Source organism: Rhopilema esculentum, chromosome 19 (genome assembly GCF_057945365.1).
Source record: "Rhopilema esculentum isolate cy_ngs chromosome 19, ASM5794536v1, whole genome shotgun sequence".
NCBI classification, from domain to species: Eukaryota; Metazoa; Cnidaria; class Scyphozoa; order Rhizostomeae; family Rhizostomatidae; genus Rhopilema; species Rhopilema esculentum.
The window spans coordinates 1,282,689-1,309,703 of NC_142833.1; the positions used below are offsets into that span (position 1 = coordinate 1,282,689).

General features: G+C 37.3%; 1 protein-coding gene across 5 annotated transcripts; it reads right to left on the reverse strand.

The window, feature by feature from the left end:
* Nucleotides 1–3,154: 3,154 nt before the first annotated feature.
* LOC135688308 (uncharacterized) lies at nucleotides 3,155–26,813 on the reverse strand. Of its 5 annotated transcripts, XM_065205108.2 has the most exons (8): nucleotides 26,295–26,804; nucleotides 18,050–18,149; nucleotides 14,097–14,262; nucleotides 10,809–11,748; nucleotides 6,885–7,196; nucleotides 5,698–5,785; nucleotides 5,191–5,342; nucleotides 3,155–4,351 (listed from the first exon to the last, which is right to left on the reverse strand). In XM_065205108.2, the coding sequence occupies exons 4-8, from the start codon at nucleotides 11,735–11,737 to the stop codon at nucleotides 4,210–4,212; spliced, it is 1,623 nt and encodes a 540-aa protein (XP_065061180.2). In that variant the 5' UTR covers nucleotides 11,738–11,748; nucleotides 14,097–14,262; nucleotides 18,050–18,149; nucleotides 26,295–26,804; the 3' UTR covers nucleotides 3,155–4,209. The 5 variants fall into 5 exon arrangements, with proteins under 5 accessions (XP_065061180.2, XP_065061186.2, XP_088970277.1 ...); XM_065205114.2 differs by lacking the exon at nucleotides 14,097–14,262 and having other exon boundaries at nucleotides 26,295–26,813; XM_089114151.1 differs by having other exon boundaries at nucleotides 14,097–18,149.
* Nucleotides 26,814–27,015: the final 202 nt, after the last annotated feature.

The following is a 27,015-nucleotide window of genomic DNA, read 5'->3' on the forward strand; positions in this document are numbered from 1 at the left end:
AATCAAAAGGAATTTTCCGGGTTGCTTGCGAGGGTGGCCTTTTCTCTGTTATTTCCTATGCAAAGTACCTGATTGTCGGGGTCATTTCTCAAGCCCATTCCCAATTGAGGTTTGTTGCCCCCGTTTCCCCCCAGTAACGAGCCAATATTTTTAACCGCTATTTCAGGAGTACGTATGTTAATTTCGAGGCGAGCCTTTGGAAAGGCACAGAATCATTCGTTTTGCCGTTGTTCTGTCCCTATTTATATATGTCCCTCTATATTTACCCCTTCTTATTTGTTTCCCTTTGTAGATTTGTACCTTTCTATATTTGTCTCTTTTAAATTTTGACCTCTTTCATATTTATCCCTTTCTATTTTTGTTCCTTTCTATATTTGTCCCTTTTTTAAATTTTGCCCTTTCTATCTTTCACCCTTTTCATCTTTGGCCCCTTCTATATATGTCCCTTTTCATATTTGTCCCTTTCTATATTTGTCCCTTTTCATTGTTGGCCCTTGCTATATTTGTCCCTTTATTTCAGGTCTTCCTCTATTTGTCCTTTTATAATTTGGCCCTTTCTTTATTTTTCCTTTTCAATATTTGGCTCCTTTTATGTCTGTTCGTTTATTTTTTTATATTTGTCCCATTTTATATGACGGCAAGTAGTAAGGAACATGCCCAGTACAAGCTTAGATGACACCACTTAGTAAAAACATTCGCCCTTTGACCAAATACCACAATCCGTAAGCCAAGTGACACTTTTTAGGAGTACGATGCTCTTGATCTAATGAAACTGTGTGCAGGTGGCATGTAAGACTCAGGCTCCACGGACATAAAACCAGTGGCGGATTAAGCCTTATATTTCTGGGGCTAGTCGGGGGCCAAACTTTCAGCTATAGGGGCCAACGCCAGCCATTACTTTGCAAACTAGTAGAATGTAAAGCGTGGTGGCTCAAAATAGCTACAAGGCCCCCGGGGGGTTACTCCCATTATGGCCCGACAGGGGGTCCGGTCAGGGTCAAAGAGGACCAACGCTAACATTTTAAAGAATTATCCTCAAATGGTAGTATATTTGACAAAAACCATCAAACGGTAGCATAAAAACCGAAATTATTTCCCTGGTAGCATCCATTTCTTTGTGCTCCCCTGGTTTCTTTTTTGAAAAACTTCTTCATAATTGATTGTTTTTGTTTCGGAAAAGATAAATCTTGTTCATTATCTATAACAAATCGCAAGCTAAACTGAGCAGTTCAGTTATCATCAAAAATGGGCCATTTGGTAAGACCCTCAAACGGACTGGACCCCCCTGTCAGGCCTTAATGAGAGTACCCCCCCCCCCCCCCCCCGGGTACAAGGCACCGGTTCTTAGCTCCCCATAGATAAGTATGTCCTTGGTACAGCTCTATCAGGGCTGTTATCATTATGTCAAATAGTTTTATTAGTGGCGGAACGGGCAGCTACGTCCCCTAGAAAAAAAACAAAGGTAAATTGTTGCTGGGGGCCCCTAGAGGTTCGGGACCCTTTGCTCTTTAACTGAAAACATCTTTTGTATGTTATTCCACTGATTTTTATTTGTTTAACAATAATACATCTTGAACATTAGAATTTCAACAGAAGAACTATACTTCTAAAAATTAAAGGCTAATAGCTTTGTGAAGTCGATTGGTAAAATTTCTCCGTAGTAATTATGTCCTATATCCAACCTCCATGAGATCAAGCATATCATTCTGTTACACAGAAATTCAAATCATAGAACTTCAATAAGCAATTGTAGATTGTCAAGGTATACTGGGATGGTATTGATATTTCTCTGCGCTGAGTTCCAGAGCGAAAAGAATTTTCAATGGAATGCGGAGAATCTTGGTTTGGGCTTACCTTGCGCACCTCACCCAAAGAGGGGTATCTTCGTGATCAATAACAAATATAAAATTTAAATGATTGTCAAGAATGAACTTTTTTGGTAACTACAGAAAGGAGCCAAAATTTCATAAATGTCCACCTTGGTTACAAACCAAAACGCTTATCGGAGCCCCTAGTTTGTTAAATAAATGCAATAAAGATCGCATTGAAAAAATAAAGACAGCAACCAAACAAAGTCGAAAAACGATTGAACAGCTTTCGAAGAAAAAATTTCATTTTTGATAGAAACTTTTGAAAAAATGGGGGGAGGGGGCAAAGAAAATTTCTGGGGCCCCCCTAGCCCACAGTAGAAACGCCACTGCATAAAACACAAATTTAATCTTCAACGGTGAAACTCTGTATCTGGCACTGATAATACTCTTCATAATAATACAATTCCAGAACTAAGGACAGACAAGGCGCTATCTGTTTCTAATCACGAGTATTCCCAAAGCCAATGCGCCATTTATGAATTCGTTTTAATCTTCGCCAGAGGTTAAACACTTCGTACTTATGTTTCTGGCGTTGACAAGGCCATATGAACGCCTTATTAGAGCATTTCTTGGTTACGTATAAAAAACAAAAACAAACTTACAGCTTTTATGCGAAATTCCCGATGATATCCGAAATAAAATCTCTTCAATCACCAAGTTACGTTCAAATAGTTTACGGGCTGCCATCTTGAAAGCCAAGAAAGGGTCTTCTGTAGTGAAGGCTTTGACTTTCTTAAAAGGCAACGCTCAACCAAGAGCAACATTGCGAAAATGACTGCATCCTATTCATTGAAGAAATAAAGGATACTTGTAAGACCCAAGGGGGCGTGCAAGGCAATCCCACTGGGCCAAGGGTTGGTTTCTTTTTTAAATTAATGATGCAGCTGCAGTGCGATTCCCAAATCCTAAAGGACAGCCAAACTCCCAGATGTAAAGCTTTGAAAGTGGGCGGTTCCCTTTTTCTCCCTTTGCACTATGAAAACTAGCACGAACTACAAGGACCGATTCACGCTGGTCCATTTTCGTACGGAGAGAAAAATATTCATTTATGTGAAGGTGGTCACATCGAGCTCAACAAAGTGGATACATTTTTGCGATTTTTCTACAGAAAACGGAGCAGTGCGTAAAGGAGTTCTTGATATCCAAAATAAAGAAAGAAGGGAAAGTGGGGCAGTATAAACAGGGCGTTAGTTCCGGCTGAGCCCTGATTTCAACGCCGAATCGTTCTCATTCTGGCACTAAAAGATTTCTTCAAGAAAATCAAGTCAACAGAAAAGCCTGGGTAAATACTCACGGAAAGTTTGTTTTGAACTTTTTTATCTCTGAGCAACAATACATGTCAGAAACTAAATTAACAAAATCTGACATTATATCTACACTAATGATGCAATTAAAACAACACCAACTTACCATAAATATATTTTTCCCCTACGAAAATAGATATACGTAAAATTTGCTACTGGTTAATGCAAATTAGCCCATACAATCGGAATTAACGTTACTTGTTGCAAAAGAAAATCGTTTTCTTAAAACATCACTAACGTACGTCGAGGCATAAGGATTAATATCACAGCTACTCAAATTTAGCTTCTCAAACTTAGATGCAAATCCCAGCTGCAGTCATAGACAACAACTGAAACCGAAGGTTGGATGAATTTTAAGCAAGAAACGTTTTGCTTCACATAATGTATACCACATTCACCCAGTCCCCAATATGGCAACCCTATCTGTTATGTGAAGTGAAGATTCCAGCGATGAAAACGTTACCGCGATATAACAAAGTCGTACTAAAATCTTACACTTATGACAGGGAAAATCTCACTCAACCTATAGTTTTGGTTTTCGAAACCTCGTTTTGGCTTTCGAAACCTCGTTTTGGCTTTCGAAACCTCGTTTTGGCTACAGAAAACCCGATGAGAGACAACAGTGTTGACCTGACTCAAATTATTTCCTCATTTTAAAAAGGTGCTAGAAATAACTAAGATCAAATTAGCTATGAGGACAGACCTCAGCACTGGCAATACTTGATACTTTCACATCTTTGCTAATTTTTGCTCTAAAAATGCTCTCAACTCACTGCTTATTTGGATCGAAAGGCACCAGTCTCTTTCTACTTCGAGTATTAATCTCTCCATTGCAGTTGAATTATTGCAAAGTGCATGCGCTTTTGTTCTTGGACGTGCCAATGAATTGGCCAACATATTTTTATAAGACGAAGATATTACAACTGTTTACGCCTATAATACAATATTCTACCAGCAATTATATTCTTTGATCTCATACACACAGACTCTATGTAATATCGTTTATCGTTGTGGAAATCCAATCTGTTTATATTTCAACCCAACACTCCCCATTCAACGAGTGGCCCATGATAATGCGAGTATATCTCATGCAGGACATCGAACACTTTGTGAGCATCCGGGACTTTGCTTTTCATCATTTCATCAACGGTGACTGGCAGAGATATCCCAGCATCGCTAGCGTGAGGTAAATATGTATCAGACCATGTGATAACTATTGCATCATCTTTTTAATAGGGATAGCCATACTTTACATAATTAAATGAAACAAATTCTGGCTTGGCATATCTATCAATCACAACAACTGAAAATTGTGACACACAAAAACAAAATCTTTGAGATTTTCTACAAAAACTCTAGTCTGTGGACATAACATTTGCTCCTTCATCCCTCTTAGAATATCAGCCTCTTGAAAACCTAGCTTTGTTTTGTTTGAGCTCAGCTAAGATTGAAATTACATTACGTTTCCAAAAGATATTTTTTCTCTGCAATAGGCTTGAAACCTAGATAAAAGTCTTTGAAATTTCAGCTCATGTCTTGTTTGCTTCTCAAAAGAGACAATTGCACGATTCTTGCCATTTAGAAAAAAAATAATGATAAATGGTGCATTTTTAGTATGCCAAAATGGAAAATTGGGCCGTTACAATTAAAATAGCTTTGATTTGTTGACAAAAAAATTGATTTAGGCCTTGTCTAATATCCAACGTGAAGTTAAACCTAAACACATCTCTTTGGTTCTATAAACAAAAGAACTAGTGAAATAGAAATAAATTTTGTGTAAAAGGCAGAGCGAAGCAATTGGAACAAATACATTCCATATGCTGCATGAGAGTAGGTTTCAAAAGTTCACATTTGAACACATAACAGAAGGCAGGGAATAAAGAACGAAATGGACTGATAAGGAGGCTGCTATTGGAATTTTACGAGGCTGCCACCATCTAAAATGAACTCTATACGAGGGTAAGCAGGTTTAATGTGCATATCAAGGCCATTAGAATGTGCTGCGTCATACATACCTTGCAACTTGGAAAGCCACCATCAAATTTGCTCTTTTCGACGAAGAGTTTAACTTGTTGACAGGAACCTTGTCATCCTCGTAGTAATGCATAATGTTGCAAAACGCTTGCCCATCATCCCAGGAAGACGTGAAGTCATTTACTGGAGAGTTCTATAAAGAAATAAGGTCTCGTGTGATCATCAAAAACATTATAGTTTTGACGGAAATATTCAGAAAGTGTAAGGTAGAAAACTGATTGTTTTGAGATTGATATTGATCTTAGATAGTAGATGCGTAATAAAATATAACAAAAGGGTTTATAAAGTCGGCACTAAAACTGTGAAAGATAGAATCCAACAGGCGTACAAGCAGTATTTGGTGCACAAAAACCAAAGCCACTCAAGGAGGAGGAAGGAAAGAAGAGAAGGGTTGTACTTTTTTGCTAACATCAATATTTATTATGGAATCAACTTCTAACAAATGTAATTCTATATTTCTCGCGGATTATTGCAAGAAAAAACGATACCTCATAGTCCTTCATTATTTCCTGCGCCCAGTCCATCAGCATTGTGCTCACCTCGCGCCTGAGGTTGACAGGCAGAGCTAAGGCCAACCTAATCAAAGAAAATTACAACAATAACAACTCTTGTTGACAGCACCACAAAGCATTGTACAGAAGCAATGAATACATAATAGTCCAAAGGCTGGAGGGGGGGGGGGGGGGCTATTGTCACCCGGGCGGTGAATTTACGACACCAACTTTTTCTAATGTAGTTCTGGGCGAAAATTACAAATTTGCATGTTGATCAAGTGTTACCACCAATTTTTGGGGTTTGATCTCCTGTTTCTCGGATACGCTCGATCAAACAAGTGTATTTTTCAAAATTTGCATTTTTCAAACATTTTTCAGGGAAAATGCGAAGAAAATGTATTTCAGATGAATTTGCTAAACTTAAAAGGGGTCCAAACGCTTTATGCTGTTTTCTCATAATGAAAAAAACAATACGAACTAAAAGACACTGTTCTTCATCATTTCTTCACCAATGAAAATCAGCTTATGACGTCATTTATCCTAACACTTTGTTAGGCCCACACTTTGTCGTAAAACGTTACATCTTCGAGCTATACCTTTTTCCTAAGCACCAATAAATTTAAGGTCATGCTGGCTGTTCTTGAGTCGTTTCGAAAATTTGCTGCTGGATTGTTTTTAATTTGTTCTTTAAGTATTACGTTGTAAGCAGTCTAACATTAAGCAGGCTCTAGGAGGGGGGAGGGGGGGAATGGTGTTCTGGCCTTGGACTAAAATGAATTATAATGATTATTATTGCTACTCTTTTTCGCTACTGCCTCACTTTACGGACGTTACTCAGAAGGCGATCAGAGCATCATGACAAATAAATCCGTCTATTTATCGTTAGGTACTATTAAGGTACTTTATTCAAACTGAGCTATCAAAATAGAGAACTAGCTAACTGGTTGAATCTTCTTTTCTTGAAGGCTTTAATTAAAGTTAATGAAGTGATTTATGTGATACTTCAATTTCAAACTAGGTATATATTTTTGTTTCCGGCCGTAGCTGTAAGGTCTTGTGCTCATTTGAAAAACAATCAAACTCCTTTTGTGCTGAACCACTTTTGCAAAGTTTCTTTAATTTAGACTCAATTTATAGGCAAAAATCAATATCTATAAGCTTATTTAAATAATATGACTTACGAGAATCTAGCTACACTGGACTTTCGACGTCCTTGCTGATAGAAGCTTGAGGATTTTCTTCGAATCGGTTTTTCATCAAAAACGTCGTCAGAATTGACGCCATTTTCCTTATCGTGGCCATTTTGATTCGACCTCTTGTTCACTTCATTCGCATTTTGATCGAAGAAATCTTCATGAATTGTATTCAGATTATCTGATTTTGATTGTTCAGGGATATCCAATAGCATGAGCCTATCAATAAGTTTCCAACCCATGCTTCTGTCTTCTTCTTCCTCCCCAAGAGCTTTTTGCAGTTCGCCAAACGTTATCGACCTGCATACAGAAGAGATACTTCACGTAAAATGATAAGCATACAGAAGGAAAAACTTGAGTTGGTTAATTAACAAAAAAACTGCGTGGCAAGCTGTCTCCATTTTGGGAAAGAATTTTTTAACCCAAACACAAATCGTGCAATGCGTGCAACTCGGAATCATTGACGGAAATCACTGAAATTTCCCATAAATTTCACACTAAATTTAGTACATTCCTGGCAGTTAAGGCTTTAGTCAAATTCTGTCATTATAAATTAACAAAAATACCCCAGTTGTAGTCTTTCTACGTCATTTTAAATGGTCCCGAAAAAAGAGGCTGAGAGGGAATTTGTGGTTTATCATTTACTGAGAAAAGTTAACTCAGCAAAAATTTACAGTGTTTCAGGAAGTTGGGTTATCCGTAACAGCTAAGAAGAGTGCTGACTAGTGAATTCAAGAATGAGACAGAAAGAAATGGAACTGGGAAAACTTTTGAAACTCAGCAACACCAAACTCGTAAAGAGTGTTGAAGTTTGAAAATATCTATGCAGGCATATGTCTGCATTAAAAATTATTATCATTTCTTTATACTAACGAAAGGTAGAAAAGCATTACTTGTGCTAAACTTTATTGTTATCGAGACAGTTTTCCTTGCAAAATTTTTATGACAGAAAAGACAGAAAAGGACAGCTTTGTAGGATTTGAATATTTTCTTTTTGGAACACGTTAACTGTCTGCGCTAATGCTGCAAGACATGGAAAAATAGAATTGATTTTCTTTCAACAGAGAAAATGCAATCTTTCACAGGAATCTTACTACGTCATAAGGGTAAGAGAAGAAAATTGAAGATTTCTAAACTAATTTGCACGGTCAGATATTCTGTTCGGTCAAATTTTCTAGAAGTATGTCTTAAACTAAATTTATCTTTCTAGAAAGTTGATTATGATTACAAAGTGTCTAAAATCTATCATACAGCTTAATTTAATGGAAAATGGTTTAAAATGACTTTAAGATTTCATGAGAAAAAGCTGAACAGATGAAGTCAGGAATATCTAATGACATATTTGTGCATAAAAAGAAGAGAAAACTGACCAGAGAAAACTGATCAGAAATATAGCTTTTCTAAAATGCTTCAAAACATTGGAATAATGAAGTTTGATCTCAAGCTTAAATGCGACCAATTGGGGTCAAGCCTAATTTTTTTATCTATGAATGTCCAATATCTTCTGTGAAAATAACTCACAACAAATTATGACAGATTGGTACATGGTTTTGAAGCTGTTTTAAAAAGAAAATGCAACAGTTGTATTTCTGAAATAAAGGCAAATCATTAACATTGGGAACAGAAGTCTGGGACCAAGGTAGTCGAAAACCCCTAATACGTCATCAAAAGAACTGCAAAGTGAGCTTGGAATGGCCAGAACATCAGCTAGCACACAGAAGCAATATAAAAGAGCAAACCCATACGACAAGATATCATTTCAACAAAAAACATACACTGCCACAAACAACTAATACCTCTATATTAGCGTAGAAAATTTCTTATTGTGACGTCACCGATTCAAAATGTATTTTCAGAAGTCGTAAGAAGACTCATTGAAACCTTTAGCCTAGATGCATGACTTATTGACACCTTTAGCCTAGATGCATGGAACACAGACATTGTCTCACGGTTTCGTTCAAGAACTCAATAAACGGAGAACTTCGAAGCAGAAGAGTCCATCGAGGAAGGAAAGAATGATTTGTGCCACATTTAAACATAGGCGTCGGAGGCATGAAGCTGGGGGCTACATCCCCCTTCAATCTTGAAAAGTTTGTCGAATTTCACACCCATTCGGACAATTCTATCTCAATTCGGGCAACAAAATTCAGGCAAGATCCATACTAACCCCCCTCCCCATGAACGTTCACCTTCCGCTGCGCCCACGAATATGGATAGAGGGAGCCCCCAATTAGTGCACATGAAAATTACAGAGATCACATCAGCACAAACTCGTAGAAGAGACTGAGGCCCATTATTATCAATAGTCATGTTGTAAAAAGAGGGAGAATTGATAGAAAATGATAGAAACGATAGAAACGATTTTTAGCGATAGAAAGCTTTTAAAGATGGAGAGCTTTTAACGATAGATAGAAAATGCATTGACCGACCATTGGTCCAATTAGTGATAGAATGGAAATTGTACAGTAAATAATGGAAGGCCGTTTACCACAAGGTTCTATGAAGGCAATCTTTGATCGAAAATGCCTTAAATGTGCACTCAAAGTGGAATGGGCCTAGTGGGATAGCCTGTGGAGTTTTGAGTGCTTGATGAAGTGGGTACAAAATTAATGCTGAATAGATTCCTGTCAATGGGCACACTAATAAAACCTTCAAGATTTCAAGGGAAGTCAATGACTAGCATACCCTCAAACAGGGCCTTTAGGTAAAATTGTTTTTCAAGATAAAAATGAAAAGTCAAAGAACCATACTTCGCAGTAGTGATCTCACATCATTTGGCGTCCACGTGACAGAAGAATAGGAAACACCAATTATTGTTTACAAAAAATCAAACTTGGAGTTACATTCACGCAAATATACAGACTTTGTTGCAGTGTCTTATAGAAATATTTTAGCAACTAACTAGCGAGATCCATAAAGTAATCTAAAGATCTTTAGATTCGCTGCCTGGAAGTCTGAAGGAACTACTAATTTAGATTTGAACATCGTAATGGAAATTAAAACATTGCATTTTGACAGTATGTTGTTACAAGAGCATGTATTATAGGTAACAATACATTTCTTTCCTAAATTTTAAGAAACAGTTTCAGATACAAGATTTGAACTCACAGAAATATTGGGGGTTGTCGGTGCCCAAGAAATGGAGACAGCTTACCGCAAAAAAGCAGAAATCAGTCACGAAAAATTAAAAGACTTACGCAAATAAGAAATAGCAATATTGTTTTCGAATAACAACTGTTTTGATAAATTGGATTTTTATGAATAATATGCAAATGAACTGAAACTAAATTACAACAATTGCTATTCCTGATATGGCATTAGACACAAGATGCATAAGAAAAAATTTGCACTGTGAACATTTGTTTGTTATAACACCTTGGCAAAAAAACATCGAGAACATGAGTACAATTGAGCCTGGTAAGATGAATTTGCTATACGCCTCTTTCCTGATAGTTTAAAAGTACACTGAGATTCAACAGCAGTTTCGAATCATCATTTTCCAAAGCTTTGACTAAGAGTCTGAAATATCCTTGATTTTAACAGGAAAATAAATCCTTTCTGAGCGACAATAGCAGAAGAATTTCTGCGAATATTCTGTTTATAAAAACTCACTTAACGACGCACAATTTTCTTAAGGGCGTCATTTTTACCCATCATTCTTAACTGAGGGTTTCATTCAAAGAAATCGCCAAGGCGGTTATGACAAACCGTTTACAATTATGAAGAACTTCTTGATGATTGGAGAAACTCTATTGATTTCTAAATAAATCTCATTTCATGACCGTTGATTGAGAGAAAGGTAGGACTATATCAGATTTGACGAAAGCTCTACCTAAAATTTTAGATTTCCAGAAATAATCAGGAAAAGCTGCACTAAGCTTAGAGAGTCTCTTTATAAGCAAGTGTCCTTACTCTTTTCTAGACCCTCTTCGAAGCACACCCTTGTAATCAGGTGACTCCTCTCCAGTTGATTTCTTGCTCGTTTTTAGCTCTACACGAAGGATTTCTTTCGGGTCACGCGCTTTCCCAGCCCACTCGGGTTGAGCTTCTGAATTAGTGGATTTCTTGCTTTCAAGCTGGATCAGTCTTTTTCGATCAGTTTTATTTGCTAGGTCGGCCCATTCCGGTGCTTGAGATTTTTCTGTTGATTTCGAATGTTCCAGCCCAAGGATATTTTTCTTGGTGCCTCGCACAAACTGCGCCCATTCTGGCTTTTCTTGCTTCACCTCCTTGGATTTCGACATGATATCTGCATCAAGTATTTTTTTGGGGGTAACATTAGCCCAGCTTGGCTTTTCATCTTGTTTCTTTGCAGCTGCTTTCTTCTCGACCTGCACATGTTGTTTTAAAGCGGATCTGTAATCCTCTTTCGTATCACTTGTAACTTTGATACCTTCGAAAGAACCAACAGCGTTTGTTGCTTTTTGTGATCCAGCTGATTTGTTGGCCATTCCGCGCCTATTCGCAGGATCTCTCTCTTCTGCGTCTGCAGCCTTTTTGAATGCCATGTTTATCAAATCCTCTGCATTGACTCTCTTCCCGCTTTGTTTTCCTTCGGCTTCAGCATTTTTGGCCAGCCTTATATACTCTGGCTGGGTTGATACACCTGTGTCAGTCTTTCGCAAATGTTGCAGATAATTTGGGGTGTCATTACTTTTCTTTTTTTCACGTAACACGTTTTCAGGTTTCTCCGTTTTTTTCAAGTGAGAAGTGTAGTCAACTTTCGTCACTTCTCGTTTCTGCCCATTCTCTTTGCGGCGCAGCTCTGCCAGTGTCTCGCTTTTTGTCCTAAGACGTGGCATTCCAGACTCATTTTCATCATTGTACCCATTCTCATCCATATTTCCCCGATCTAAACAAACACAAAAAACTTTGGAGGTTAAAATTTGATGTAGTAGGCATGTGGGGTAAGTAATAAAAAAATGGCTGCCAGAGCTACCGAACACCTGCAAACATAGAGCTGCTGGAAATTCCATCTGCAGCAAGAACAATCATAAAAATCATGAATTCTATAATACCACCAAGAAATTCATAAAATGATTTTCTGTTTACATTATGAAACGCGACGCCCTGCCATTACCTGTCAACTTTAAGAAGTATATTTTTCATGTAAGGCTTGTAGGCCGAAATGGCCCATAGCCAACACAAACTGCTTTCATAACAAATGAACAATAAATCTCAAATTACAGCAAGCGTTTAATACAAAATAAGAAAACGTGAACATGATTGTAAGCTATACAGTAAAGAGCATAAAGAGTGGCAAAAGACACTTGAGGAAAATTTATTTAGGGACGGGGGATAGTATGAAGCACTGTCATGACACGAATAGCTGTGGTCATTTCATGAACAAAAATTGACTAAAAAATAATCTTGGAAAGGTTATCTGTTTCTTTCTGTGTCATTTTGAGGCTTGTGGAATGAGAGATCATTTACCACATTTGAACAGGGCGGGAAAACTTCCATTAAATAATTTCCTATCATAAAGGTCAGTAATGATTTTTTGATTTTGTTATCTTGTGTCGCTGAAGGCAAAATGGAAACGGCTTAAGCGGTTCATGACAGCTTGGAAAGACATTTTAGTTGCATGGTTGGTCTGGGGACGAAACATATGCTCTGATTTGTTAACAACAAAGAAATTGAAAAAAAAACATTTTTTTGTCTAATTTGTCAAAAGCGTGAAAGTTTTTGCGGTTTAGTCGAGTCTTGGTCCGAGTGTTTCGTGTTGCGACGGGTTTTGTTGCGTTGCGTTGCATTGTGTTGCGTTGCATTCCGTTTTGCTGCATTCCATTGTGTTGCGTTGCACTGCATGGTGTTGTTACGTTTTGTGGTGTTGTATTATGTTACGTGATGATGTGTTAAGTTTTGTGGTGTTTTGTTACGTTGCCCGGTGTTGTGTTGTATTGCATCATGTTGGGTTGTGTCGCGTCGTGTTGTGTTGCATTGTTTCGTGTCGTGTTGGGTTGCATTATAAAGTCGTGTCGATTTCAATAGCTTTGTTGTGGAAAGATGTGTGGTGCTTTACAATGACATATCGTATCGTATCGTGTCGTGTCATTTTGTTTAGTGTTGTGTTTTCCTTTTAGTGGAACACGAAATTATTCTTTATAACAGTGTTGAATTTTGCCAGGTTACTCTCAATAATTTTGTACGAAAAAAATCAATAACCGCTCCCCGTTACAATAAGCGACATGCCTGCAAACACCAGCTATGAAGCGTTCGAAACATTTATTGATTTCACAACATTATAATTATGCTAATGAAAATAAAGAAACTGCAGGTAAAGTTTGTTTTTCTGTGAAACTGATTGACCGAGTCTATTCATAAAAGGACGATTGCTTTCCTCCATATGCAATCACAATTTTCCCGGCACGAAAAGAGGCTGGGAACAAGAGGCCATGACCGGGGAATGGAAACTCAGCTTGGTGATAAATCATCCTAATCAACGGGGTTTATCAACTATTCAAAGAGGCATCTTCAAAGTCTTGGGAAAGATGTACGTTCTCAGCGGATAAAAACAGCTCAGTCAATTCCGTGGGGCAACTCACTAAATATAGCGTACAGGATTTTCACAGACACAAAAGGATTTCTATGGATTTTCAGATAAAACGATAGGATTTCCGCGAAAGGTGTACGAGATTTTCATGGAGGGATTTGCCCCTCGGTAAATTCCACTCACAGCTAGTCAGCCACGAAAACATGAAACACTGACGCAATTTGCTGGGAAATTAATCAAAATACGCAATTTCCTTCCGTCACTACTTTATTGGCATTGTCCAAAATAAATGCCATACCATTGACATGTGTCAGCTACAAGTCATCACCATTTTGCCAAACCTAGACAATTTCTCTGTTTCTACTATATGTTAGGCCAAAAACATGGTTCTGTTAAAAACTGACCGAAAATTTTCGCAAACCAAAGTGCAATCAATATCTTGACTTGATAGGTGACAAAAAATGACTTATTTAGTGTCAAGAATTACAAAACATTAGAGGGTGAGCTTTAGATTATAATCGGTTATGTGGCTACAATTTGCAGAACCAAAGCTTGGCCCCGCCGCGAACGCCTAGCTAAACATGGTTTTGTATAATAACTTTCGAATAAATTTTAAAACTTCCGTCATACCAAAATAACAGATAAGTTTTTATATCAATTACGACAGCGTTTACTATTCGGCCTAAATAAAACTTAAACATACTCACGATGTCTGGAATCAATCTTTCGAAGTGCAAGTACCAAAGTCCCTAAGCTACAACCGGCGGATCTGTTTTCGAGGCCACAGTTTGATTGGGTTGGTTTGCAATGAGACAGGAGAGAATTCAATAGCTTTGACTGAGTGATGGCTGAGAGGGCCGTTTCAAGACTTACCTTTAATGGAATGGGTGTATATCACGCACAAGGACGGGGGACAGCATGGTGAATAATTTACAGGTGTATCGATGTCAAACAAAGTAGCTAATGGTAGATTAAAATTCACAAGACTACAAATAAGGTTTTTAAACAATTCAATCTTTTCTTTTTGTAAAAACAATTTTATAAGAACACGAGCCTCAGAATTGGTCAAAAATTGAGAACAAATTAAGAACAAGCCGAGGCTGAGCTTCTGCAAAATGCAATTTTGAACATCGGTTTTTCTCCAAATCGAGGATTTTTAACGATGTGTGGGTGCTTTTTCAGTTAATATCCAAATTTGTCAGCGAATAAAGGTTGTCTCACTCACTTTGTTGGCAAATGAGTCCTGAACACCTCACTAGAGCGAAAAAGCTAGCAATCGCACTGCTCACACCCAAATAATTTAAAAACAAATCAAGAACAATCCAGCCTCAGATTTTCGAAAAAATTAATAACAGTCAGCTGAATTCGAATTTACTGAATACTGTTAATACAAAAAGAGTTTACTGTGAACACCGAGAAAAGGTTTTTTTCCTGTTTTTCAAGCAGAAGTAAATTAAATAAATTTACATGATATTGGGTTTCGATCAACCTTGAAAACGAGTGCAAATGAAACAAGACTGAAAGATAGGTCGCTCTTTGTGTAAATGTTAAAAATCTTCTAAATTCTGGTTATGTTAATTCATTTCAAACTACGAAATGGCGATTCGATGATTTCCTTTCGTTTCATTTGAATGGTATAGTATTTCACAACAAACCCCCGTGTACAGAAATCCATGTGATAAGAGCAAAATAAAACTGAAACTAAAGCTGGTCTCTATCAAAGGATCAGTATGATAAAACCACAGTATGGTTTCATATAGTCTTGTTTTTTGTGGACATTTAAAGATGATAATTATCCTTCATTCTTTTCTGTTAACAAAGATTGCGGGAAGAGCACAATTTGAAGGAGATGATATGGAGAACATTATTAAAATAGAATTCGTGGGAAACAACAACAGATTGGGGCATGAAGTGGGGTACAGCAAAGCAAGGGCAATTCACGGGCAAACTAGAGAAGCAGATAGGAAAGCGTCCCAGTTCAACCCCCCTCCCTTTTTTCGCCACACCCCCCACTTAAACCCACTATTGTCCCGAACTAGAAACCAACAGGGATAATCCAAACGACACGGGCAGGGACCATGGTCAAATTTTGGGCAAACGTTGTACCTTCGTGATGTGTGATCTATTATAAAACTCATAACAATCTAAACTTCGGTGATTAAAATACTAGCAGCAATTAAATGGCAATTTCTATGCTATGCTGAAATATTGAAACATAACAAGCAATGCCGTTCTCCAACCCCCTGGAGTAAACTGGATGGCCGACCCATTTTCTACGGGGCAATATAGACAAGTCTTTGTTTACAAGGGATAGCGAAAACATTATGCGGATACCACGTCACAAAGATAAAGAATTTTTGGCACAAATATCAGATCATGTGATATTGTTTTCTTCCAAACTGGCGACAGACAAACGAAGTTAAAAAATAAAAATCAGTGGGGAACCTTGTGATTGAAAAATTTATTTCAAAAATTTTAATTTCAAACATTGAAAAAATCAGCGATGAAACAAATCAGCGACGGAACATTAAAGCTTTGGTTCGAAAATTGTGGTTATTATTAAAAACTTAATGACTCAGTTTCGTTTTCTTATATGAGGACGAATTCTAACAAAACAAGTCCAAAATTTGAGACAAAAGAGAGTTCGTCTAGAGAAAGAAGAAGAAGATTTTGGAATTTTACTTGAAGACTCCGACTGTCGGAAAATCAGTGACCCGAGAGAGCACATCTGGAGGCCTGGGCACAACCCGCTTGCGAAAAATATATCAAAACGAGGCTAAACGTTCAAACTTTCTCAATTATATCTGATTCACAGAAAGAATGGCGCCATTCAAGGAACAGGGCTCTATGTGATTGTGTCCAATTTACATTGGCTTTCCACCTGGATTACACGTTCTGACAATGTGGGATAGAAGGCCTTAATTTGTCATGACAACGAGAATATTGCTGGTGGAAACAACCAATAAGGCGTCACTCAGATTTCTCCTCAAGACCACAATACAAATCTGTGTTTGAAAATTCCTCAGTGGTCTCCATGCTGCCTATACAGTTGAATTTGATGTTTTGGACTATTATACACTCCTGTCGCATTTGTGACGCTTTGCTGGAAAACGCAGTGCGCGTGTACACACTTTCATTTATAAGAATATTAAGGCTCAAAATTGCTGAAAGTTACGAAGTCAAGAATAATGCAAGGCTAAAGCTTAATCAACAATTAAAGTTTTTGTTTATCTGAGTTGTATTTGAGAAAGCAAATCAAATGCGAGTTTCACGCTATATGTTTTAGAATAGACATATCAGGACTTGGAGCTATTAACACTATAATGAGACTCAATTGCACCTTGTGTCGCTTAAGAATAATTTAAGAATAATCTTACGCTCAAAATTAAAAAAATTGAGAATATTGAGGTTCGGCAAAAAATTAGGTATTCTTATAAAAAACTGTGCAATGGGACAAAATGTGTGCTTTCAAGGGGTCGACAGCTACACGTTTTTTATATAAAGCAAACGAGTTGTGCCTCGGTGTTCCTTAAATTTTTGCAATCTAAGCGTCGAATGTGTCTTTATTGTTTCTAAATAGGACATTTAGATTTCTGTATTTGAAAGTTCGATTTTAAAAACACTTTGCTTTATAGAAGTGATTCATTTGTGTTTGTAAACATTAAAAAATATCAATTTTCGGTGTCTTTCTTTATTTGTTTTTCTTTTTCTTAAATGTTTTTTATTTTTTTCAGAAATTTGAGCCTCATGTTTCGTATACGCATGGAGGAATTCGAGATTAAGACCAAATATAGGAATGTTCTGGAAATTTTGGATGAAAGAATGATAAACATTCTTGATCACCGAGAACTACATCAAGGTAGGTTTAGCTTTTGCTGTATAATTATGCCTGTTGACACAAATTACCTTAGTATATGTTTACATGGGGATTCTTTCATTAAAGTAAAGTTGGAAACAACTCAAATTCAATCCGAAATAAGGCGCATCTCTAACTATAAAAAAGGATTCGCTCTTGGAGAACCACGGAATGAAGGGAGACATTCGAAGAAATGGGTAGCTCTGGCCCAAGTGTAGTCCCGCTATTTGGAAAGTTGGAAACAGCTCAAAATCTGCATGGTATATTTGGGCGTAAACCGTGGGAATATCTGGAGGCAATCTCAGAGATTTTCACAGGACACCGATAAAATACTAAAATGAAATGAGGCTTTCCTCCAGTCTCCTAAACTTAGTCGTACCCTGCCTTCTTAAGAGAGATCTTAAGTGCTCCAAGACCCTAGCTGGCTTGCAAAACAATAAAATTTCTTCTTGATCCTTTCCTGTCCACGTCCACATTGAAGGACATCGAAAAACAGAAACAGCGCAGCATCGTAAAGAAAACGCAGAGTGAAATAGGTATCAATCGACTCAAAGGGAATGCCAGAGGAACAAAATATATGATTAAGGTGAACATCATCATTAGGTCCAATATAACCTTTAAAAATCAATGAGAATAGAAAATTGACATTTGCAGTTGAACTGAACATAGAAACCAAAGGAAAAAGTTTCTTACCTGGTGAATTTTCCGGAGCATGACAAACGACTCAATATTAGATTTCGGAAAAAGGTGAAACAATAAGAATTAATAGGAAATAAAATATTGGCTCATTTTTTACAGACTTACGTCTCCAAGACAACAGCCTCCTTTTCACAACTCCTTGGGTCTTTACCGCCAAAATTGTTCCTCTTGATTCGATATGTGCGAAATGGCTCTTTCTGTCCAGCTAGGGAATGAAGAAAAGCAGTAAAAGCGAATATTCTGGAAGCAAATTGAAGAATTCTCTAGGTCTGACAACAATATTTCAAATAAACCAAAAGCTCTTAGCGGATTCTACAACATACACCGCAGCATCCGGCAGTCGCCATCACAACAGCAAAATCACAAAGCATTGTGGTATAGGCAATCCATCCGCGATGCTTGTATCAGCAGCGGATTAAAGTGGCGCTTGCATGGAAGAAGGAATGGAGCCTGGTCGAAAACCACAACCGTACGAGTATCGAAATCACGACTTACACAACATTTACAGGTCCTTGGCCTTTATCCTCAGCAGAGGGTTTCATTGTAGCGACACTAAAGGTTAATTAAAAATGGCGTCTGGTTTAAGAAACAACTTTAATAAATGGCTTTGAAAAAAGCAAACATTTTACAACATAGGAGTTCGTTTTCTCTCTTGGACTCCATTGGTAATTTTTCTTTAGGCTCGCGGCACTGATTGGTCAACTATACCGGTCTTGTGCTTGCGTTTTTCTGATTGGCCTATTTCGATCCACAACTGGGTATATATTTTTCCATCGTGTTTTTTCGGAACCTATTCTGACGTTTTATGCTCTGAGGAGTGTCAGACGAAAAAGCTTTTAGTATGTTGTAAAATGTTTGCTTTTTTCAAAGCCATTTTCAAATTCTGTACCGCAAAAAAATTGTTCAAACTTTAATAAAATTACAGAAATAGCTTTATGTGTCGTTTTCCAGAAGAACCCTGGCCATTGCATTCGAAGTTAAATGTTTCCAATAAACTCATATTCGGATAAGAAACATGGGTTGGCATGGGTTTAACTCACTAGTTGAAGAAACAGCTCGCAGAATTGTGTTAATTCCTCCACAACACCCACAACTAAACAATATTCTAACGAAGAAAATTTTGGAAAGAACAGTTTCAGAGATATTTTCGGTGAACCACTTGAGGCTAAACATGGAAATGTATTCAGCATTTCTTAATAATTTAAAACATGACCAATTAACGTGCTCCAAGATTACGAATACTTAATGATACAATAATAAAAGTGCTCAAAAAACAAATAAAACATAAAAATTTTTGAATTGGAATGCTTCATCAGTTTCAGTATTAATTAGCAAAAAGAAAACGAACAGCTATACTGACCCCAGACGTATTCAAGTTTGCAACAAATGCTATGATAAGTAACCTACATATTTCAAAACTGAATTACATCTCCATCGATACTATGATTTTCGCTTTAAAACAAGAGTGAACATCTGACCCAGTTCCTGACATTGTAAAATGTAGCCTAGATCAATCATATCTTTGCTAAGCCCCGTAGTGCGTGGAGCCTCGTAACTTACATGGAATATTTCTTTTCCATGAAGCTTAGATTAGGGCCATGATTCGTCTGCAGGATTCCAGACATAAGCAATAGTTAATTCCTTGCGTAGATTGAAAGAGAATTGTCTCCAAGTAACACCAAAACCTGATCTCATATCTTGTTAGCTATTCGCAAAGCCCTTTTCTGAAAAAGGTTTAAATCTTATTGCATAGTCACATGAAGGGGACATTAGTTGAACATAATATGATTTCACTAGTTGTCTATTCATTATTCAGTTCTCGATATTGTACCATACAACGTTTCTTCCGTTGTGTCAGCATTTTATGTCACTTTATTTCATAGAAATCACTTAAAATATTGATATAAAACTGTACGTGTTTTGTAACGCCTTTATTTGCAAAGCTTGGCATTTTTCACAAATATGGAATCATTGGAGTATATTTTAAACTGCAGAGGCCCAAAAGCTGAACCTTGTGATACATCAATCACTTTTTTATTCAAATAGACTTTTGTATATCTTAATCTTTTCACCGAGATCAAGATGCATCAACTACAATGATCTTGTGCTGAAACAATAGGCGCATAGTTTTGCGAAAGAGCACCTTATACAAGCAATTAAAAGATCCGCTGTGAGTAGTGCTTTAATGATAATCTTTTACATCAAACAGCTGAACAGCATTGAAAAAATTAGAAAATATTCCAATAGTGTGAGGCTCCCTACGATTTTCCTGGCAACAGTTGAAAATTTTCAAAATGGGCGATCACATCACTATTGGTCAGTAACTTTTATGAAAATAGGATGATAGAAGATTTTCAAATTGGATGAAACTTCGCCAGCTTGTGAATCACATAAAATCATTCGAAGGGAGGCAGCAATATCAGATGGTCATTGCAAATGCTTCTATGTGCCTTCGACTTTTCTCTTACATCTGCAAAATTATTTCGCAAATAGTCACTGATAAATTTGAAATGCCATTACTCTTATCTTATATGAAACCCTTTATCTTTCATTCAAGCAATATCATTGGCAGAAATTCTTCAAGGAATATGTCATGGTATACAAGACTAAATGGAGTCAAGTGGCTTCAAGTCGAAATCATCCTTACCCAAAAGATAGAAGTCTCGAGTCTAGAGATGGCACACGACTGCAAATTTCATTGAGAGGAAATTCCAGGGCCCACGCCACGAATTTCAAGGGGGAGGAGCCAGGTTCTATAAGTCGAACTTGGATGCTTCAAAACTCTGGAAACATTATTGCTTACGAAAAAAGTGGGAGCCATGGCCCCCCGCCCATGGCGAGGGCCCTGAATTCGCGTGTCAAGCCTAAACCACACCTTAGTTGGCTTATTTTATAGGCGTCAGATCGCAATTTATACAGCAATTAACACACAAAAGGAGCATTAACTTAGTCACTAACTGTACATAGTCAAAAATACCAATTGTGCACGATTTAAAGTAACAGATAGCCTCGAATCTATTTCTAAACAGGTCAATCAAAGCGAAAAGACCAACTCTAAAATTCGTCCCTAAATAAAAAACCAGAAAGATTAGGAAGCAAATAGTGATGTAATATGTTAATCTGAACGTTTTAACACGCAAAAATAAAAGAACAGAAGTCGTGACGATGTTTAATAGCGGCAACGGCAAAACTTTGAAAAGACAGCAATTATTTACCAATTACATTAAAATTGGAAAGGTTTATTAGCTTGTGACTATCAAATAGTTCACAAAAAGGTGTTTACATTTCTAAGATATTGTCAAAAAAACAACGTCAAGTGGCTATTTCAAAATGTTTACTTAAGGTATATAACTTTTGGCTGGAGAATATAATATAAAACAAAGTCATTGAACCAAATCTCAGAACTATGAACGAAAGAACCTCTCTCACGGGGTTCTCGTAAGTCAAGTAGCCATCATAGGCGCTTACTAGGTGGGGCTTAGGGGACTGGAGACTCGCTGAGAATTTTGGTAAAAAATCCTCAAAACAGTGATTATTCCGGAAGCTTCTGACACACGAAGGCGATGCACTTCGAATTAAGATTTTTCGCATATTGGTTCAAGAATGCAGCCTTTTCTACTATACTTTTTTCTGCTAATTTCTATCATTAATGTTAATATCTTCTATGGTTTCTAAAGAGTTTGCTCTTATAACGAAAGTATTTATAACAAACAAGTAATTATTGAAAAAAACACTTTGATGTACATCAAAGCATGACTTACATAGCATAAACTACATCGATCTGCAATTTGATGTCTCCACCTTCAGACAAGTAATCCGACACCAAAACACGAGAAATAACACTGCATCTACTAATGACTCTTTGCTACGACTATCGTGCCCCGTTAAAAGAGCTGGTGTGTTTGAAATCAGATTGGTTTAAACGTGTAGGTGGTTCTTCGTCTTTTGTCGTCCAGGTTTATTACATTACCGCGTTATCATGGCTATAAATCAGCCTCAATTAGATTTCAATTACATCACAGTGATAAACAAGCCCAAAGACACATCACGACGACAATCAAACAAGTTTGGAGTTTTGTAAGATTTCTCTAAGATATTGGTCACGTGAAGGCCTCCATTGTTCCTAATAAAGGCAAGAGCTTCTCCCATTCAGAAGTTTTCTGAGATCTTGAAAGTGGTTGTTGTCAATGCCTCGAAGATGAATTTAGCGAACCAGTTCATGTTTTTCGGTCACTAACTTTGAACATTTATATATATGTCTTAGTTTTATCTATGACTATGACAACAAACCAAACTCAGATTTTAGGATAGTTGGAGGGTCATGGTAGCCAACCTTCTGATAGAAGACGATACCTGATGATGATATATGGCTGCCTTTTCGATTCTTCGAAAACGGGGATTTCACGCTCAAGTTTTCCAGGGGGAAAAAGCTTATTGAAATACGCGCTCCTCGAAAATCAAAACGATCACAAGAAGGTTTTCTTTGTTGAAATGATTTTATGATCAAACATTATATGTCAAATTTGAGTTTTCTTCAGCGTTGTCTTTAGGCCACGTTGTCTTTAGGGCACAATGTCCATAAAAGGCCACGATGGGTTAGAAAGGGGCGATGCCGTTTGGAACGGTTGAAATTCGTTTACAACTTGGCCTAGTGTTTCCATGCAGCCACAAGAAACAGAGTATTTTTATGAGCCTAGTACGAAATAACAAGCTTTGCTCGGCATTAGGTAGGCCTAAGAAATAATATTCTTCGTTAATATCTCCCTGAAAATTGAAGATCAGTGCCTATCAAGTTGCAATGTCTAGCTAAAAACGATTGAATGAAAATTCCTTTTGGTTACAATAAAAATGGAGAAGGGTTTAGATTTAGTTTTCTGGAACCTGACACAAAATGCAGCCTGTCCAGTTTTAAATCGTGGATTAAATTTCTACCGCAAATTAATATACCGGATTCGTCGTTGGAAATCCTGGAAAATTAAACCATTGTTTCAGGGTGTTTCTAGTGATCCTCGTCATAAACCAGTGTCAAGAACATACTGTATGTCCAATTATTAGAATAATTTTCATATAAAATTCTGTTGTAACACATGCAACGCAATATCCCTTAGCCACGTCCACAGGACATCTCTTTACTAAAACACCCAAGCAAGGAAGGTCTGCTTTATTCCCAAGGAAAGTCTCAGGGAACAGCTAGCCAATGCACCTGGGCAACGTTTAGATTTTCATGATACTAGGACAAAATTGAAAGGCGAGGGTTGACCAAAAGGAACTGATATCTGTTGGCTTTGCTTGAGGCAGCTGAAAGATGGTGCAATTAAATCCCAACTAGATTAAGGGGTAAATTCTCCATTTTGAATTGATTAAATGTTTTACTTGCAGGAAACCTGGACTGAGTTTTCAATCTGAAAATATGACGTATACAATAGATAGTATGGCCTGATTCAAACGTCACGCTTCTCATGTGCCGAACCTAACTTAAGAATTAAGTACATGAGGGGCGCGACGTTTGAATCAATTTGGTACGGCAGATTGAGTTAGGAGCGGCAGACTAGTTTGGATCGGCAGAGCTTGCTGAGCTGCACGACTCCGGCACGGCACGGTTTCAAGCGTCGAACTTGTCATGTACCGAACTCAATGCATAATCAAATTTAATTTTTTTCCTTCCCAGAATTCATTTCTTTCTTGGAGGGCGCATGCGTTTCAAACAAATATCTGAGATTGCGCGCTTTAACCAAGATACTTCATGTAACAATCCTAAAACCATTTTGCGCGACATAATTAAGTTCGACGTTTGAAACGGGAGTCGCGATAAACATACTCAAGTGTCGCTCCAAACAGAGTTAGGTTCGGCACATGAGTAGTGCGACATTTGAACCAGGCCTGTGTATTTCTGAATCTAACAACGAAGACAAAGGCAGCCAGATAGCATAACCACACTATTATGTGGAATAACCATGTCTTCATTTAGAGAACTCCATTCACTTTGGTCGGCTGATATTTGCATAGAGAGGTGGATCTGATTAAGAAGAGATTTCATGCCAGACAGAGTCATGGATACCTCGCATCTATCTTCGACGACCTTGACCGTTAACTGAACAACGCTCAATTTAAACAAGTTATTCAACGTACTTCTAGTCAAATATTTTTACGTAAACTTCAACATTCCAATCGCTTTTCTAGAATAAGCTGTAGCCTTTGTATGTGTGCTGAGAAAGAAAGTTTAGAATCAAGTATTATGGCCAAGTGTTTATGCTGTACAACTGTTATTGTGAGTGTTTCGTTTAAGAGGATCACAGGATGGTCTATTTCCTTACATTTCCTTGAAAATGTTAATTTGACAGCTTGTTTTCGGGGATCCGGATTGGATGTCATTCTTCAATCGTGTGCCAATGATGTTCTAAGATCTAAGTCATGGTTTAAGTCACTAGCAGCTACATTGAGATCTTGTAAGATCGCAAAAAGTGATGCATCATCCGCAGAAAGTTTCACCCTACACCTCAAGTTCTGTGTTAGATAATTTATGTATATTAGAAAAAGTAGGGGACCCAAAATTGAGCCCTGCGGAACGCCGGCAGCAGCATTGCCCCAGAGTAAAGTCAGGCCATTTAATAGAGTTCTTTGTTTACTGCTTGACAAGAAACTTTGAAAGAGTAGCAGCAGATTTTCCGAAACATCACATCTCCTAACTTTATAGATTAGCCCTTCATGCCAGACCCTGTCAAATGCTTTCGAGATGTCAAGATAGACAGAACGTACTTCTAAAGTAGGACCACAGTCAAAAGCTTCGTGAATTGAATGAGTTATGGAGAGAAGTTGATTTATTGCTGAATCGCCTGAACGGAATCCAGATTGGTGGGGGTTTAGTAGATTTTCTCCTTCTAAAAGGAGTACAAGCCACATAGATAGGTTTCTCAAAATTTTTGCTAAAGATTGGGAGGAGAGAAATGAGGCGATAGTTTTCCTCAAGATTTTTTTTGTTTTTTCTTACGAGCTGGTACCACATTTGCACGCTAAAATTAAAAGGTGCATGAAAGCAGAAACTTGAGGTTTTTCCCAACTTCCTTTTTAACTTTGACTTCAACTTGACTTCAAAAAACAATCTCTTCTTACTACAGCAACATTGATCTAATCACGTGACTTTCTAAATACCCAACGCTCTTTCTTAAGCCTCTTTTCGTAAACGACCTTACTTTCTTACTCTTACATCATAGCTTCTATTGACTATGCTTACACAGGCACCCCAGAGTCTTTTTCTGCTCTTAAAATCCCACAAAGTGACATCTTTCCCAACCAAGCGGCAGTTTCAAAACTTTATTTCTCTGTTCTCTCAATCAATACCTAACACAATTACTTTACCACGACAAGAGTCAGAAACCAACGAAACAATTTTCACAATCATCTGTTATTTCAAAAGGAAACTGAAAAAGTAGAAAACAAAAGCTTTATTTATTTAAGATAATTTCATTGTTATGTATCTTATCTAACTTTTTTGCAAATTTTTGTTTGAATGAAACGTTTTACCATTCCATTGAATCGATCCTTAAGGCCAACTTGACACGCTTTCACAAACTAATGCTTTTCTAAATAACACTCGCGAAAGCTGTTTTCAATAACTAATTAACAGTTATATAAAGTTATAAAATATTGTTGAATATGACATAACTATTACTAAAGTAGTAATACACAAAACAATAACAAAAGCACTCTGTCAATAAAGCATCGATTATTGTCTACTTTTAGCAGCAAATAACAAAATATATATTATAGCTTTGCAAGGTAGTATTGGGGTTCAGAAAAGGAATCAATCCTTTTAATAATACCAAAAAGTTACAATTTTTACTTTTAAGTTTTGTATTTGAGCTGTCTTTTATCAAAATAAGCTACTTATCAACCCTCTCTGAAACCTCATACTCAACAAGTGACAACAATGATTGTCAATAAACTCCAAATTGGTGATCTCGACATTGCCATACTTCGAATCATGTCAATAAAAAATGAGATAGGCCTCTTGTCAGTATGCTAGTTAAGCTTCCCCTTCCCCCTAAAAACCACGACGCTCCTGATCATCAGGTCAGAGTCTCTGTGCAAAACAATGAGGTAAAATGTTAACTATTAACTAAAGTTCGCTGGCTTCCCAAATAGGGAGAGCCAACTTCCTCTCTAACTACAAATTCCATCATTTGCCTCCCACTGCACTAATATTCTGGTATACCCAAACGAAACTCCCCACTGTCCTTGTCTATGCCACTAGATTTGCAAATAAAAAATATCAAAACGAAATATACGCTAAAGCGACATTTGATTTGGAGCTTCCGAACATAAAGCTAAAAAGCAAAATAGGAACTCTTACTTGTGAGTGCTTCTTACTTTATTTCAGCTTTCTTAACAATGCAATAGATTTTTAGAAATTTCTGGAGACCTCTTTCACTGAGCATAGACAATGTCTTGTTAACATTGTAGCTTTAAATATACTGGCCTATTAAATTCTGCGCTCTACCCAACACCACCGGCTGCAGATCTTAACCAAGAGGCTCATCATAGTTCATTTACGGATTAGGTCGAATTTCTAAAGAGTAGGATTACGTCCCACCAAGAAGAAGGTGAAGCAGAGCCACGGGATATGAAGTATACCAAAAGAACGATGAAATAAATCAATGTTTCGAGATCGGGCAAGATCCCCCTTGATGCTACCAAAAAACAAACTTTATTTGTCTCTTTTGTGCTTGAGACAATTTTGCAAGCTACCTTTTACCAAAATAAGCTGCCAAAACATATCGATTTTTTCTGAAACTTCCTAGTCAACACTGTGATAACAGTACTTACTACTCAATAAGCGAAAATTGGGTGATCTTAACCAAGGAGAGTATCACTCTTCCCAAACAGCGTACAAGATTTTTAGAAACATCAGCTTTTTAGGAATCTTTGAGGGATTTTTCTCGAAAACATAAGGATTTTTGCCAAAGGAGCGCAGGATTTTCCTGGAGTGATATGCCCCTCGACCTTGAAAGTGCCATAATTCGAATGAAAATGAAAAGAGAACGCTTTATATAACAACGCTACTTCTACTTTGA